We start from the raw sequence: 16,206 nt of genomic DNA on the forward strand, positions 1-16,206 counted from the left end.
TATAGCATTTTTAGGAATTATTTAAATCGAGTGGCATCTTTCTATCTCTTGTTTATTTCCAAAATAGTATTAAAATGATAATGTCAGCTAAAGGTATTTTTATACTTTAGTTATAAAATATATTTGCATACAAAATAAATTAGTTGCAAATAAAATTAGCGCAGGACGATCGTGGCGATTTTAGGACAGGCTAAGCCCAGCAGTGGAAGTCACGTGGCTGAAAAGAAGAATTGAAATTAAATGGATGAAAATATGTTTTAAAACGAAGTACCACGATATCACTCACGTCCTTATAAAAATTCAATAAAAAGAAATCACGTCTTTTTTCTCTGCTAAAGGATATTTTTTATCAGGAGCTTAGGGTCTTTGTTGCAAACCACATTAAAAATAATAACTTAACGCGTCCCAAAGCAGTACTGGAATTATATTGTTGTTGCGGTTTCTAACATATTTAATGTACAACGAAACACGGAAATACCAACAAAGATTTTGTTTGAAATAAAATTGCAAGGAAATTTTATACATAATCTTAAAATAGAACAATCTATAGAGTTCATTTTTCGCAGAATATTAAACATACTCATAATATATATCTAATTTGTATTGAATGACGTGTTTTAAATTTCAAATCATCGCTTGCTTTAAATAATAGAATAAATTATCCTTATATTAATTACCTTACTTATTCGACTAAATAAACTGAATGAAAGAATTTGAGATGAGATTTTCATACATGTTTATGTAAGAAAATCTCATCAGAATAATGTGTATCAAATTCACGTACTGCGAACGCTAATTAATAACTTCGAAACATAATCGCCTTCTGAACACAATGAAGCCGTAGAACAAACGTTACTGAGTTAGATCACCTCAATGTATTACCATGCTTAATGGAAATGATGAGGGTAAAAATAAAAGGAATCAATGAAAAAAAAATTACTAATAGAAACATTTTCAAATAGTAACAACAAGTCTCCTGTTATATGGCAGTATTGCCGTCCCTTTCGTTCGCTTTGAAAAAACTAAAGGTAACAATAGTGTTCGTATTAAAGTGTCAATTGAAATTTATGGTAAAACCGTACGGTTCAAGTATACCATATAGAGATAAGTGGATGAAACTTAAAGCACTGTTTTGTTGATAGATAAATTCAATCGGATACAATTTGTTTCAAAAAAACTCTACGAATTAATTCTACACGTCTCGTCTGTCAAAATCGTAGGCCTAACTGCGACTTGGCTCATTGTATCGCTTGCTTTTATTAACAACTAGCTTTTACCCGCGACTCCGTCCGCGCGGAATAAAAAAATAGAAAACGGGTTAAAAATTATCTTATGTCCTTTTCCTGGTTCTAAGCTACCTGACCACCAATTTTCAGTCAAATCGATTCAGCCGTTCTTGAGTTATAAATAGTGTAACTAACACGACTTTCTTTTATATATATATATAGACATGCCTACAAATGAGTTATATAATTGAAATTAACATCAAAATAAACTCATAACAGCCTCCTTGATAACTACTCGTAATTTCAATCTGACTCCGTCACATTCCGCGTAATAGTTCTGAATACAATTATAAGCGAATCTCGTTAGTTTCCAACATCGTGTCAATGATTTAATATGTTTGCTAGAATTAAATATATAATACTGTAAAGTTCCTTAATAGGTATTGTAATCTTTTTTAATTATTAAAACTATTTTATTATGAGTTAAAGAATTAAAGGTTTTATGTGTTACATATCAACAAAATATACAATTAAATAAGAATACAATGATAAAAGCATTAAAAAAGAAAATAGAAATGGTGCAAATATTCAAGTGCGTAATTTATTTTTCATCTCGCACATTTCCGAATTACAAAAAACAAAAGCCAAGCGAAAAGACAACAAACGTCATAAACAAATGAATTATAGTGACAGATCATTCGGAATCTTTTGCGATGAAAAATATCAATTAAACGAGTCAGGTACGATCGCTGCAATATTCAGCCAAGTGTCTGCGCGTAGCTACACTGCGAGTCGAATGTGCCCCGGGTGCGCGGTAATTAGATTTGTAAGCGCCCTCACACGTTCCACATTTTTAAAGTTAGACTTGCAAATATGATTTTATGCGGCTAGTTTTGTGCACTTTTAAATTTACAAGCGACATTTATTCAGATTCAATTTTTTCGCAAATTTTGCTAACTGGCAACATTTTTTCTCCAATTATGGAAGTTGCAGAAAAGCGACTCAGTTTTTGATGTAAATATATAAGAAATTACAGTTTTTTATATTCAGATTATTGGAGATTACACAAAGAATGAATTAAGTATAGGAAGGAATTAAAGATTAAGCATACAAAGACAAAGGGATCTTTCGTACTAAAGAAAACATAAATCTTCGAAACAACGCTCGCAACCTGTTTTTTCAAGATCGCCGTGAGAAAAGTTGCAGCATTTTCGGAATGGCGAAGTAAATCTGTACAGTAGACATGCAGTCGCTATGAATGTCGTCGAATGAACGATGTGCGTACGAAGTACGAGCAGCGCGATTCTCACGACGCAACCGTACAATAATGATAATAAAGCCATTTATTTCCATACAGATAAACACAAAATTAAAAAAAATGTACAAAGTAATTTACTTCTATTTGCAATATTAAAAAAAAGGTACAATATCAAATCAATATCAATTATCCAAAAGAAAACCAATTATAATATGAGCTGGAAATCAATTTAACTGTTCATTAGCGTTCAACAAAACATTACCGTCTAACAAACTATATTAAAGCAAGTGTTAACATCAATGTATTCTGTTTATATTTAATTTAGAAATTGTTATGTTGTTTATTATAAATTGTTTCCATAAACGTAGAACTCATCTAAAAGTTATTAACATATATACAACTAAATTTCTGTAGCCCCCTCCGACTTTAGCCGGCGTCATTATGAAATTTAGAACAAACTCGGAATTAGTTTGTTCGAGGGTTTTGTGAAACCCTTGAAAGATATTGATCTAATTGATAACATCAGGGTACATCTTGAAATATTGCTATTCGTGTACTATATACATATTTGTTACGTAATACGTACAGATGGTGAAAACACTTGTTTAATCGTTGTGTTCCAAATGTACTTTGTAACGTGTCTGTCAGTTTTAAAACAGCAGTGTATTGAAAACATACTAGCCGTCATCCGATACTCCGTTGGCGCGGAATAAAAAAAAACTTTATTAGAAGTCTACGTGTTCTACCTGACTATGTTCTATAACCATGCCAAATTTCATCCAGATTCGTTGAGGCGTTCTGGAGATACCTTCAAACGAACATCCATCCATCTATACATTCGCATTTATAATATTAGTAAGATAAGTCGGTTTTGATAAATATAGGTATAATAATTCATGAACTTCTGTGCCGTCCCAATTGTTGTAAACAAAACACCATTTTTTGGATAATTTCTTTATTTTTACAATTTATAAAGTGGCAATACAATTTTATTTCCTAACAATTTTGTCTGTTTGATTTGCGCATCTTTTAATGTAAAATCATCAAAAAATCAGGGAAAAAATAGATTCGATATTAGTATTAATGAAACTTGAAGTACGGTCAAGTACATAATACATGATTAACCTACAATCCACTTAAGGTTGCAAAGAACCAAGATTGCCGGCTCTACTTATAATCATGGAAATCCATGATTTTCCTTTGAATTTCAGTCCACAGTTACGTAAGTCCTCCAGGACGTGTCTCCGGACCTCAACGTCCCTGTAGTCGACCTCGGTAAAGTTTGAATGGAATCATTAAGATATTCATTACAGTCCGCCGCCACCTCACTACCGAGCGCTCCTTTGTAGTTAAACTTAATAACTAAATCGCCAGAGTCCAAATGCCAAAAGCCATCGTACGGTTTTATAATCTGTGGTAATGTTCTAACATCTCTAAAACTCATGCCGTTCTCTTGCTGTCCATTGACGTAGATGACACGGTGTTTGATCTTAATGGTGAAATCTGCTTCGTTGAAATCTGGTAAGTTGTACATCAAGTAGTAGCCATCAGGTTGGTATATATCACGTATCTGGTTAACGGTTTCGATATTGCAGTTGTGGTGGCACTCCTCGTCCGCTGAGATGGTGAAGCGCGCGGTTTTGTCGAACACTTTTTCAAAGTGGCGATTGTTATAGCGCTCGAGACGCTCCCTCAGCTTGCAGGAGTGGTTGTCATGGCAGGTGGCGCCACCGCTGCTAATACTGATGCAAAGGAACAACGCGACGAAGAGATACATCTTGTAACGACTGATCAACTGAGAGTACTACGGCTGTGATAAAGCGATATCCTCTTTATTTGTACTGATAATTACGAATATAAAACTGTTTGTTTGAAAATTTGTCACGACTTATTAGGAATGTAGAAAAACTTTTTATAACAAAAGGTATCAAACGAGTAAGCTGCCACTTGAATTCGCCGAAATCAGGCAACACATTTGCAGATAAAAATGACAACACATCTGCAAATGCAATTCAGATAATAAGGCAACACATAAGTAAATCTTACTATTATCCGTGTGTGCACATTACCGTAGCAATTGTTTTGAAAGTGTATAAATAACTTGACCGTTCAAAGTTTTCAAACACAATTAAAGTTGCAAAATTTAGTATCCCAATCTGTACGAAGCCACAAGATATAACTAGTTAAAATAATCACTGATGAAGTAATGAAGTTGTTGGACGATCATGAGGTCAAAGAGTCAAGAGATAAAATTGTTATTAATTTGGAATTCCCGAGAAGATAACTTATCGCAATATATATAGAAATGCTAAAGTAAACAAAATTAATTGCTTACGACTCGACATTTTTCTTTGTTTTCTGTTGCAGCGTATTAAAAATTTATCTCCAGAAAATCTGTCCTAAATAGATTGTCCTGATGTCCTGATCAGATGATCATCAAAAAGATTGGAATTAACAAAAGGCAGCACTCTAACTTTTGGCCCACACATGTATTTGAACTGAAAATATATAGGTATATATCCGCAGCCGGTAGGATTAGAACCTACGCTCCCAGAGGGAATCTGATTTCGAGTCAGACGCCTTAACCACTCGGCCACGACTGCTTGTGGAAACATGTTCTCTATGTCTCTTGTTTAACTTAGTAGGTGTAACTTAAAATTATATGTTTGTTTTTAACATATTAAAAGACGATAAACGAGCAAGCGGCGATCAGAATACGCTGAAATAGCGAACGACTGCTGCTCATAGACCTTCGTAATTGCATTATCTATTTTTAATCAACGCAAGAGAGGACACGCAGAAAGAGAATATTAACCCTTCCTGTGCGATCCCTCCTGTCAAATCCTTGTCACCTTCCCATCCTTTACTAATAAGAAAAGGGTAGGAAGGAAGAGAGAAACTAAAACTAGGCCTCCAGCACCACATTCATATGATGAAACATGGAATTGCTTCCACTTCACGTCTTCTGTGGTCGTGGTATTTCATCAGACGAGCCGGTCATCAGTGCAAGAGATGTTATTGTTGCTCGTGTCTACCACTTCTGGACTTTTTCACTAATTTCTTTTACGTTGAAACTTGCTCTCACATTACATTAATTAATGATGTAGCATCCTATATACACAGGAATCTTCCGCAATGCTATTATCTTTGATACTATTGTCTTTGATATCTGTATCAAAGTATTGTTTTTGTGAAATACTGCCGATTTCTAATTAAAAAAAGTAAATGTAGTTCTGGATAATGACTACTTTGATCCCTGCGGATTCTTATTAACGACCTATTCGCATATTAACGTAATGCAGGGACCCCCGCCAGCGCCCCGCGCCCCTTCTTCTATCGCCCTAATGCCTGTTTAACACAAGGGTAGAACAGAGCAATTGACACTGCAGTACTGCTATTGTTTGAACACATACTTACAGTTTGTACTTTCTGCCCGATATACGAATACTCACTCACTATTTTATCTCAATGTATGCATATAGCAGTACTATCCTGTTCTACTGTTCTGCTTTACTTTGCTGTCCTCGTGAAGAAAAAGCTTAACGGCTACTATTAACTGACCGGATGGAGATGTGATTCTCCGAATTCGCACATCCTCTGTACTTGTTTGTTATCTTTGCTGACTCATTAGTTCTAATGGTAATTTTCTCAATTCGTTCACTTAATTGAATCAAAGACTTAATTTGTCTATAATTTATCGATCATGTTAGGACGATAATGATTATTTTCTGAACGACTCACGATGTATTAAAAAAAGTTTAACATTATTATAGTGAAAACAGTATTTGGAAAATTATTCATAGATGTTTATTGGCCATAGAATTCCTGTGCCGTGATACTTGTTATACCAACTGTCATCTTATGTCCTCTTTCACAAAACAACAATGTATATTAAGAAAAGTGTAATGTCAGTATTTATAAAAATAAGTTTATAAAAATAATTCCCTTGAATTTTGGTAGATAACTGCAGTTATTTTCTTCTTGCTTTTACACATGACAGTGTTTTATTGATGTTCTTCACGTTGACATTGAATCACGCGGGCTTCATAGTTGATATATATAGTCACAACTGTGTCAACTTTGCACATCCATCACATTCGTGTCAGTGCACGCCGCGATGTGCAATTCGTACGCGTTGAAATACACAACGGCTACCATTTATTTGAACTATATTTTTTTTTAACAAAACATAATAAAAAACAAATGATTTTCCTTGTTTATATATGTACTAGCTGTCGATTTCAACTTCGTCCGCGCGGAATTAAAAAAAAATTAACCTGTTAGCCTTTGTGTTCTTACAGATCATGTTCTACATCTATGCCAAATTTCAGGGAGATCCATACAGTTGTTCTGGAGATACCTTCTAGCAAAGATCCACCCATCCATTCGCACGAATTAATATTTTTACGGTATAAATCTAATTTACATTCAATTGGTGATGTTTCTCTTAATCATTGGAACTAAGTTCTAAGTTAATTCTAAGATTGGTACAATAATCAAACCCAACACTACGTAAACGCACATCCATGGGCTTAGACATTAGCCTATTGAGGCTTGACTATAGTTATATTTGTTTTTTTTAATCTGTGTCTCTTTGTAATATGTTGTATGTAAGAATTTTGTAAATTCTTAGAGAAATAAAGATCTTAAACCACATATCGTGTAATATCTGTACTGTGTAAGAGCTATTATATTACTTAACAAATTCTGTATTTGTATTCCTCATACGTCTCACCACAAATTTATAATACAACATGAAAGCTTTTGGTTTATGAATATATCCTGCAAGGAAAAACTTTTGAGGTTTACACTAAAACCTAAAGTTTTAATTTATTTTCTTTCAATGCTGCACCACTCAGTCTGTTATATTTGATGCAATCTGTTAGCTGTATATATAACATACCTATATAAAAAGATAAAGTGTCATTTTAAATATGTGTATTAAATCATTTCCATCAATAATTTTTTGATGATTATCAAACGACAACTAATAAAAAGATATCGCTGAGGACAGGATTCGAACCTGCGCGGGTAGAACCCATTGGATTTCAAGTCCAACTCCTTAACCACTCGGACACCTCAGCTGTGTTATGCATGTTGAAATTACAAGCAAAATGTATACACACAATCGTAATATCCTCCAAACACTTGTTTAAACATTCCTACAAATATTTTGTAACACTTAGTATTGCCTTATCTTTCTCTCGTTAGAGCAAATAATACAAAACACACATCTAACTACACATAAATATTCAAATAGGTGACACGTGTATTCAAATATATCAAATATTGTTTACGTTTTGGGATATCGAATTGTTGGTGATGAGTATGTGAATTAGAGACCGTAACGAATTCATTGCAAACAATAATTTTCGTTACGATGTACTCTGCTCATTTAAGGTTGTTTTTACCATAATAATTGGGTGAAAGTGGGTCGTGTAGTTGTTGGGACAACGAGAAAAGTTAGTACGTCTGCTAATCTGCACCTATCACAAACTTATTAACACATTTCTTTATGCTCGATTCTAATGGTGCAAATCAATATTCGATCCTTGTGATCGATTCGCAGATTGTATGAAACGGCGTACAATTGTTTTCAATCACAGTTTAATTTTTATAATTATAAAACAGTGGAAGATTCTAGCAACAACAACATCGGTTGCACGAATGGGCTGGCTCGCACGGTGCCATACTATGACAACACAGAAGACAGGCGTGAAGTGGATGCAATTCCGCCTTTTTTTTCATAATAGTGGTGTAGGCCTAATTTTAGTCCTCTCCTTCCCACCTTTTTCTTATAAAAGAAAGTATGGTGGTAGGGGACGCATAGTAAGGGGAAATATTCTGTTTCTGTGCGTCACTTCCTCTGTCGGTTGAAGGTAGGCAACATATATGTAATTGAGAATGTCTATGGGAAGCGATCACTTCGCTATTTCAGCGAATCAGGTGGTCGCTTGCTCATTTGCCACCAGTTTGTATGATATAAAAAAAAAAAAAATCTTAATGTATTAAGTTGGAATCACGTACTTTCAAACGTTACAAATGTAGCAAAAACTAATTTTCAACAGAGATAAATTCAAATCGTTCGGAATAACGTTATCTGCTCTCTAAACCTGAATAGAAACTGCCTCATTCAGGAAGAAAGATAAGCTTTTAGAAATATAATTGCTATGTAGTTCATAGTTCCATACAGTTTCCAGTGTTTTCTATTTTCAATATAATTAACATTTCTTGAAAAAAATAGTAACATTTGTATCGATTTAATATCGATAATTGATTTAAAATAAATGGGTAAAATATACATCACTAGCTCTTATCTCTTGAACTTTAGTGATCTGACAATCGCATAGTCTATTGATTCTCACTAACGTAGTCGCCATTTCAGCTCACAGCCAGTAACATTAATTATTTAAAGAAAATGTACAAACTTTTTTTTCTCTTCTTACTGTTCGTGGCCGTTGACAGCAATCGATGCCACAAAGATGGCTCCTGCAGACACAGACACAACCAACACAGGCCGGGGCGTTACAACAATCGTCATTTTGAGAAAATCTTCCAAGATATTTCCTGGAGCGTAATCAATATGGACCGCAAATATCAAGCAGTTTGCAGCAACAGTTCAGAACAACAGATAAGGGAATATTACGGTGCAGATACGTATACTTTAAAGTATTTCCTCAAAGAATATTCCGAAGATAATGTTACAATCAAAGTGCAACATCGAGTGATGTATTTGAAAGCCGAAAATAATAACGTAACAGTATTTAAAGATATTAGAATTCTACCAAGAATAGTGGATGCAAAAACTGGTCAATATTTCAAACAAGACGATGATTTACTTATACAGTTCGCGTATATTACGAATCCGAAAACAGAGAATGTTGTCACATGCAGTGGTGATATCAATGAAGAAATTCAGAAGCTGGTTAAAGTAGCAATAAGCGAAGAAGATTTAAGAATGTCTAATAGTTAATGCGTTTTATAGCGTCGAAAATGATTTCCATGCTTTTTAATTTGATAAGAAAATATAAAACATGCAGAAATATTGTTACATTTTACAAATTAGTACCTAAAAATTAAAAGTTTTTCAAATCAAAAAGGTCATCTTTTTTTGGTATAATTTTCCTAAAATCGAGATAGTGCAAGATTTTTAGGTTAGGATATATTCTAACGAAATAAATGTATATAACATAAGCGTGATATGAAGTAATAATTTTTTAAATAATATGGGATCTAATTTGTTCGTATATAAGAGTTAATTACTTTAGCTCCAATATCTCTTAGTCTTGAAATCATACCTAAATATTATAAAAGTAGTTAGCAATAGATACTTTACCATAAACGAGGCATCAACGTCTTTTAGATACTAATTGCGCAGTAAGTAATGTGATGGTTTGATAATTTGACGGCAGAAAATATTATCTTGTAAGCTTTTAATAATAAAGTCTTGACTCTTAACCTTTCCTTGTTTTGATATCAACCACTGATAACTTGCTTACCAATAGTCATTCATTTTCACATTAGTACATCTTCTTGTTCAAGATGTATCGCTCCGTTGTCTTATTGTTTATTATATTTAGTGTCACTGAAAGTCACCATTGCCACGGTGATCATGACTGTATAGTCAACTTTAGATTGAATCGTAATAACAACCGAAAATTCGAGAAACTTTTTGATAAAGTATCTAAAAATGTGATCGCCGCCGACAGGGAGGTGCACCAAGGCTGTGGCGCCACTATTATCAACCCCATCCACGAAGTAGTCGGCTCAGATTTCTACGTCCTCAAGTATACATTACCCGAATTTGCTGGAGCCACTTTTACCATCAGAATCAAACATCGAGTGTTATATTTGAATGCTTTCAAATCAAATGGATTGTCGTTTAGAGATGTGAGAATTTTGCCGCAGATTGTCCGTACTCAAGGCGCTCAATGGTTCATGGAGGGTGGTATCGTAAATGTCATGTTCAATTACAAAAGCCCGCTGAAGACTGTCACGGCAAAACTCTGCGGAGAGTATGTCAATGAAGCAATCCTGAGCGTTCCGATGTCTGCGGTCAGCTCGACGGATTTAAAGGAAGGTGATATCGGAACAGTCTTCGAACTTCCTAGTAACGTATCGCTGCCATCAGGTAGCGCTTGATTTTCAGTCAAGATTTTTTTTAAGTTATGTATAATTTCTATCTTCACAATTATGTGTCTCGTAAGCGAACACGGTGGTCTTCAACTTAGTGATAAGTACTATAAATATTTTAAGTATTTTTGTTAAATGTTTTACTTTTAAGTACAAATTAGTAAATAAAACTATTAACAACAAGAAATCATGTATAATTTACAAGTAATTCCTCTAAATTGACACTTCAAAAATTGTTCTAATTGCTATTTAAATATCAAAGGTGAATTTGTGCTGGTTGTTGAGTTGGCGCAATGATACAAAATTTTCCAAATGTATTTACTGTTCAACCAAAACTTTTTGAAGACTTATATAATACTTAATAAAACACAATTATGTTTTGTTAGAACTTTTGCTATATTAAAATATAAAGGCGCATGCACAAGACTTATACCCATAAGTAAAAATAAAATAATTAACTTAGTCAACGTCAAAATGTGTCATTTCATGTTTTTTTTCTTTTATGCCATTTTCAATGTCCATGTAGATTTTACATACGAGTATTTCCTGATATAACTAACCGCGACAGCAGCGCCTCTCTCATTTAGTCAGATATTTTTGTTTGACTACGAGTATAACATCTATCTTACTAATATTATTATCAATGCAAATGTTTAGATGGATGGATGGATGAATGTTTATTCGAAGGTATTTCCAGAACGGTTCAACGGATCTCGATGAAATTTTGTAGATGTAGAACATAGCCTGGAAGAACACATAGGCCATATTACGTGCTTTTTTTGTTTTGGGGGGACAGAGTTGCGGGCGACAGCTAGTGTTGTATATGTTGCAACTTCTAGACTTTTCGGTGTCATCGGTTGGTTGTGTTTTTCCTCATTAATGTGTTTTCCGCAGCTGCGGATTACATAATGTATATTACAATCATTTTGGAATTTTTAAAAAATTTAAGCTAATTATAATTAATCAGTATTTTTATTGTTGTTCGAGGGGTGTACAATCAGTTACGAATTTCATTAATGCTGATTAATTAGTAAAATTTTGTTTAATATTTAATTAAATTATAATTCTTATTCAAAGCTCACTGAACAAACATCTGGGTGACGAAAAATGATTGCTACTTAGTTAAAACTGCCCCGAAATTAAAATTTTAATTATTTTTGTTTACACAAAAGATAATAATAATTGTTTTCTTGAACATTTGTAAGACAACTACATAAAGACATGTAAACAAGTTTTTTTATCTTCATTTTAATGAACATAAACACAAATTAACATAACATTCCTACTTATATTTTTACTGTTAACTTAATTCTTTGGAAACTTTTATTAAGGAAAATAAAACAAATATTTTTACAAGATTGTAATAATAATTTTATTTATCATCTATTCTAACATAAATTTAATATCTCACTGGAACAAACTCCACCTCATCCTTGAGGTCCACAGCGTACGTGGTGGCCTCAACCGCCTCCTTGCGCGGGATCTCGTTAGTGAGCAGCTCTGTCTCCTTGGCGACGTCACCTCTGTCCAAGCCCACATCTGCGTCTTTAGTGTCTTCACCAATCGTCGTCTCCTCGCGGCTCTCCGGCTTGAACTGCTCCGGTATCTCGGTCGTTATTTCTGTAGTCGTCTCACCGTCCGCCGGCGTAGATATAAGAGGGAACACGATTTTCAGAACGCCATCTTCATACGTCCAGCTACCGGTGACATTAACAAAGTCCGGTAACGTCCTCACGCTGAGGTAACTATTTTGTCCGGCCTCGTCCTTGTTCCGTATCGCCTGAATCATCAGAAGTCCCTCGCGAGCTTTTACTTTGATATCCTGTTCCTCGAATCCATTCAGTGCAACTGTTACCTTGTATTCATTGGTCGTTTTGTCTATTCCCTCGTTGGAGACGCCGCTGGGGAACCGTTTGGCGAAGTCGTTGAGCAGCTGGTCCAGCATCGACATCTCCCTCGACAACTCAGCCCAGAATCTTCTAGTATCGAACATGTTGTCGCGGAAGAAGTCGTTATCGTTGCCGAAATGGGGTTCCATTCCGAAGCCTCCGAGGTCGTACTCGTCCCGCGAGCCGAACGGGGACGGGGGGCCATAGCCGTGGTGATGACTATGACGGTAATGAGGTGCCGCACTGGCGCAAGCAAGCAACGCGGTCAGGACTATCGCAAACATCGTTTTCTGTAAGCAAAATGACAACTGCTTTGTTCCGTGCGAGGCGTCACTTTATATAGCTCGCGGCGCTGGGTCACGGTTTATCAGACTTTATCAGTACTTTCTGGACGTCGGACAAACGTTCGCGCTCATAGGTAGAAGAGGTCGCATCATTTCTCGGAATCTTTGAGTAAACATTAGTCTAACTACTTGTTAACTGAATTCTGTAACAATGCAAAAAAATTGTTCAATTATATTAGTCAGAAATGGTACAAATATTTATGAAAAATTTCAAAAATAATATGATACATATATAAAAAACAACAGAGCCGTCTAGAGATACCTGAAAGGAGCGAAACTTAATAGTATAAAGCGTAGAAACTAAGTGTAAAAATTACTTGAATATACTAAAATTTGGGCATACTATCATTTATTTGCCTATCCCCGCATAATGAGTAACTAGGAACTATAGGTAGTTAATCTAATGTTTTTCGCGGATTGATTGTCCTCGCAGCGAGTGCTACGAACATTCGCATAAAAGGTTTGCTTCGAAATGGTACTACAATCCATGGGTAAGGTTAAGATGAAGTTTTTCTACCAACTTGATAACATACAATACTTGTGGGCTACCTGAACCAGAGTAGTATTACGTGAACTGTAAAACTGATGATCTGAGATTGCTGATATGACTAAATACAATGCCATGAATTACAACTTGGTTACACCATAACATCTGAAGCAACCGTTCTCTACATAATTTTAGTCCACGTTCCCTTCCTACCCTTTTCTTATAAGGAAAGGAAGGGAAGGATTTGATGGAGAAGGAGATGCATAGGAAGGTTAAATATTCTCTTTTTATGCGTCTCCTCCTCTACGATTGAGGGTAGGCAACGCATCTGCATTACGAATGTGTATGGGCAGCGGTCGCTTCGACATTTCGGCGAATTCATGTGGCCGTTTGCCTGATAAAAAAAAATCCAAACTAGGCCATTATTCCTAACTCTATTAGGGCTTCAAATGAAAAGTCCCAGTTAAGATAACGTAATACTGTATTATGAGTCAATAATATATTTTTAGTCGAATGATTCTTGTTGTTTTTATATTTAATTAAAGTTTCATATTCTTTGTTCACTTAAATATATAATTTTTATAATCACTTATTTGCCACTGTTTCTTGTTTATACTGACTCATTGGTGACACTGACAAAGTAGCACTTTGAGATAATACTCCGTGGCTTCTGCGTTAATAGTCTGCGTGATACAAAATAAAACAAAACAAATAATAATATTTACTAGAAACACGTCCCGACTTAACTTTTTTGTATTCGTTTGGAAATCAAAATAATATGATGCGCGCGATTTAAAAAACTTAGTAGGAGTATAAAAATAGATAGTAGCCTATTCTTAGACCTACTGAACATGCACATTAAATTTCATAGAAATCGGTCAAGCCGTTTCGAAGGAGTATGGTAACTAATATTGTGACACGAGAATTTTATATATAAGGTAAGATATATGTTACCGTAGCTTGTGGGGTCCTTGCGACTGCAATGTTTATGAAAATACTATTTTTTGTACCCTCACGTGCATGTTTTCACTTGTATGTATTAATGTTAAGGTTTAAACAACGTGTCGATGCGGAGGACCCTGAAAATTGGGTTTATTATCAAAATTTTCTTTCTTTTATAATGGGCTTCGAATGACCAGATCGATTTCGTCTATTGGAATTAATAAAGTTATGAAAAACTAAGTATGGACTGTTATCAATAATATAGGTGGTAAAGAGTGACAGTAATAGTATGTATTTAACCACTACGCGACTGATAAACAAACGGAAAGGACTTTCGACTCCCGACTTCCTTGTTCGGTTTACCTTGTTCGGATATGCACTTGTTCGGTTTACCTTGTTCGGATCAAGTCTATGACACGGTAATAATAATACCGTGAGTGAGAGAGATACAGTTATACCCAATTCCTGTGACGTGACAAAGACAGGGATAACTATCTTCTGTCCCTTTCTGCGTACCAGGCTTTGGAGTTTGTTTGGAACAAAGGTTGTCCCCTACAAACAACCTAGGTTGTCCCTAACAAAGTTTGACATTCGTGCTATTTTTCGAAAATTGTGAGTACTTAGTGGCTGTAATTGTGCAAAAATATTTTGATATTACAGTTTTAGTGAGATCAAGTGTATAAAACATGGTATACTGCTGTATTGTTGGTTGTAAAAGCCGTAGTCAGCGAAAAGAGAAAAACATAACCTTTCAATCGTAAGTACTGAAACTACGCACTTATTCACATGTATTCATACAAAATAAGGAAGAAAATACAAACTAGTTGTTTTTTACAGTCTTTGTAATAACTAATATGTTACAATACGGGTAAAATTAGCTAAAATAAAATAGTATTTTTCGAACATTATGCGCCCAAACGCAGATGTCATTTGTGTCAAATAATATACTGTAGATCTGGGAAACAAGCGGCCATATTAAACTTCTTTTCAAATTGGTTGGTTATTACCACAGGTGGGCACAGTTAATCGAAAAGTTAACTTCGTTAATCGTTAATTCGTTAATAAAAAAATTAACTTCGTTAATCGTTAAATCGTTAAATTCTCGAATATTTAACGCAAGTTAAAGTTAATCGTTAACAGTTAACCATACCAAATTATACATACTAATTTCACACTTACTGTGGCGACACTTGTTTAAAATAGTAATTTGACTATACATTCTACAACACATTAGTATTAGAGACAAGTATGAATGCATTATAGTATATTTCATTACGAGTGCGGAAAGCCTGTCATTGCAAAGAGTTCCGACAAATGTCTACCTGAGCCGAGGCGCAGCCGAAGGTGAGGATTGACAGTTGGAACAAGTTGTAATGACAGTTCCGCACGTGTACTAAACAACTATTTTTGATACAATTGCGAAAAAATTTAGCAATTTAATAGAATAATAAAAACACAATAAACTGTTTGAAAAATGGCGCCAACCGTAAAAGAATACAAACAGAGATTTTTTTTGTTTTCTTCACCCATTCTGGGTAGGCAAAGGGAACTATGCCTTAACGGCCAAGTCTTCAGTAGATTATTTTTATTGATATGAAATGAAAATGAAATTTAATGAGATGAAATAAAATGAAACCTAACCTAATTCATTGAATCAAATCATTAAATCTGATATTGCAACAAATTAGGAGCTTCTTTTTAGAAATATTTGCATGAATCATAGAAACTTCAATGATTTTTTTTTTGTAAAAATCGTGGTTATTTTTTTCTTTTTAATAGACATTATTTTGACTGTTGGGAAAGAGAACGGACGAGTTTGGAAAAGCTAAAGAAAAAGCACGAGTAAAAAAGTGTTTTAATACAGTTGCTCAAAGAGTGGCGTATTGCAGGGACGAAGAGCGTTCGAAATGTGGGCTATTACATACTC

General features: G+C 34.6%; 3 protein-coding genes and 2 non-coding genes across 5 annotated transcripts; 1 reads left to right on the forward strand and 4 right to left on the reverse strand.

Annotated features, from left to right (window-relative positions):
- Positions 1–3,673: 3,673 nt before the first annotated feature.
- Positions 3,674–4,379, reverse strand: LOC106716050. The gene has a single exon (XM_014509478.2). It carries the CDS (start codon positions 4,259–4,261, stop codon positions 3,692–3,694), a length of 570 nt encoding a protein of 189 aa, XP_014364964.2. The 5' UTR covers positions 4,262–4,379; the 3' UTR covers positions 3,674–3,691.
- A 626-nt stretch (positions 4,380–5,005) lies between these two features.
- Trnas-cga lies at positions 5,006–5,087 on the reverse strand. Its single transcript has one exon. It is a non-coding gene; the product is annotated as a tRNA-Ser (tRNA).
- Positions 5,088–7,486: 2,399 nt separating this feature from the next.
- Positions 7,487–7,568, reverse strand: Trnas-uga. Its single transcript has one exon. It is a non-coding gene; the product is annotated as a tRNA-Ser (tRNA).
- Positions 7,569–8,833: 1,265 nt separating this feature from the next.
- LOC106716051 lies at positions 8,834–9,559 on the forward strand. The gene has a single exon (XM_014509479.2). The coding sequence runs from the start codon at positions 8,903–8,905 to the stop codon at positions 9,455–9,457; it is 555 nt and encodes a 184-aa protein (XP_014364965.2). The 5' UTR covers positions 8,834–8,902; the 3' UTR covers positions 9,458–9,559.
- A 2,405-nt stretch (positions 9,560–11,964) lies between these two features.
- On the reverse strand, positions 11,965–12,892 carry LOC106716039. The gene has a single exon (XM_014509467.2). It carries the CDS (start codon positions 12,788–12,790, stop codon positions 12,017–12,019), a length of 774 nt encoding a protein of 257 aa, XP_014364953.2. The 5' UTR covers positions 12,791–12,892; the 3' UTR covers positions 11,965–12,016.
- Between the last annotated feature and the right edge of the window lie 3,314 nt (positions 12,893–16,206).

This window comes from Papilio machaon, chromosome 2 (genome assembly GCF_912999745.1).
Source record: "Papilio machaon chromosome 2, ilPapMach1.1, whole genome shotgun sequence".
In the NCBI taxonomy this organism is placed as follows: domain Eukaryota; kingdom Metazoa; phylum Arthropoda; class Insecta; order Lepidoptera; family Papilionidae; genus Papilio; species Papilio machaon.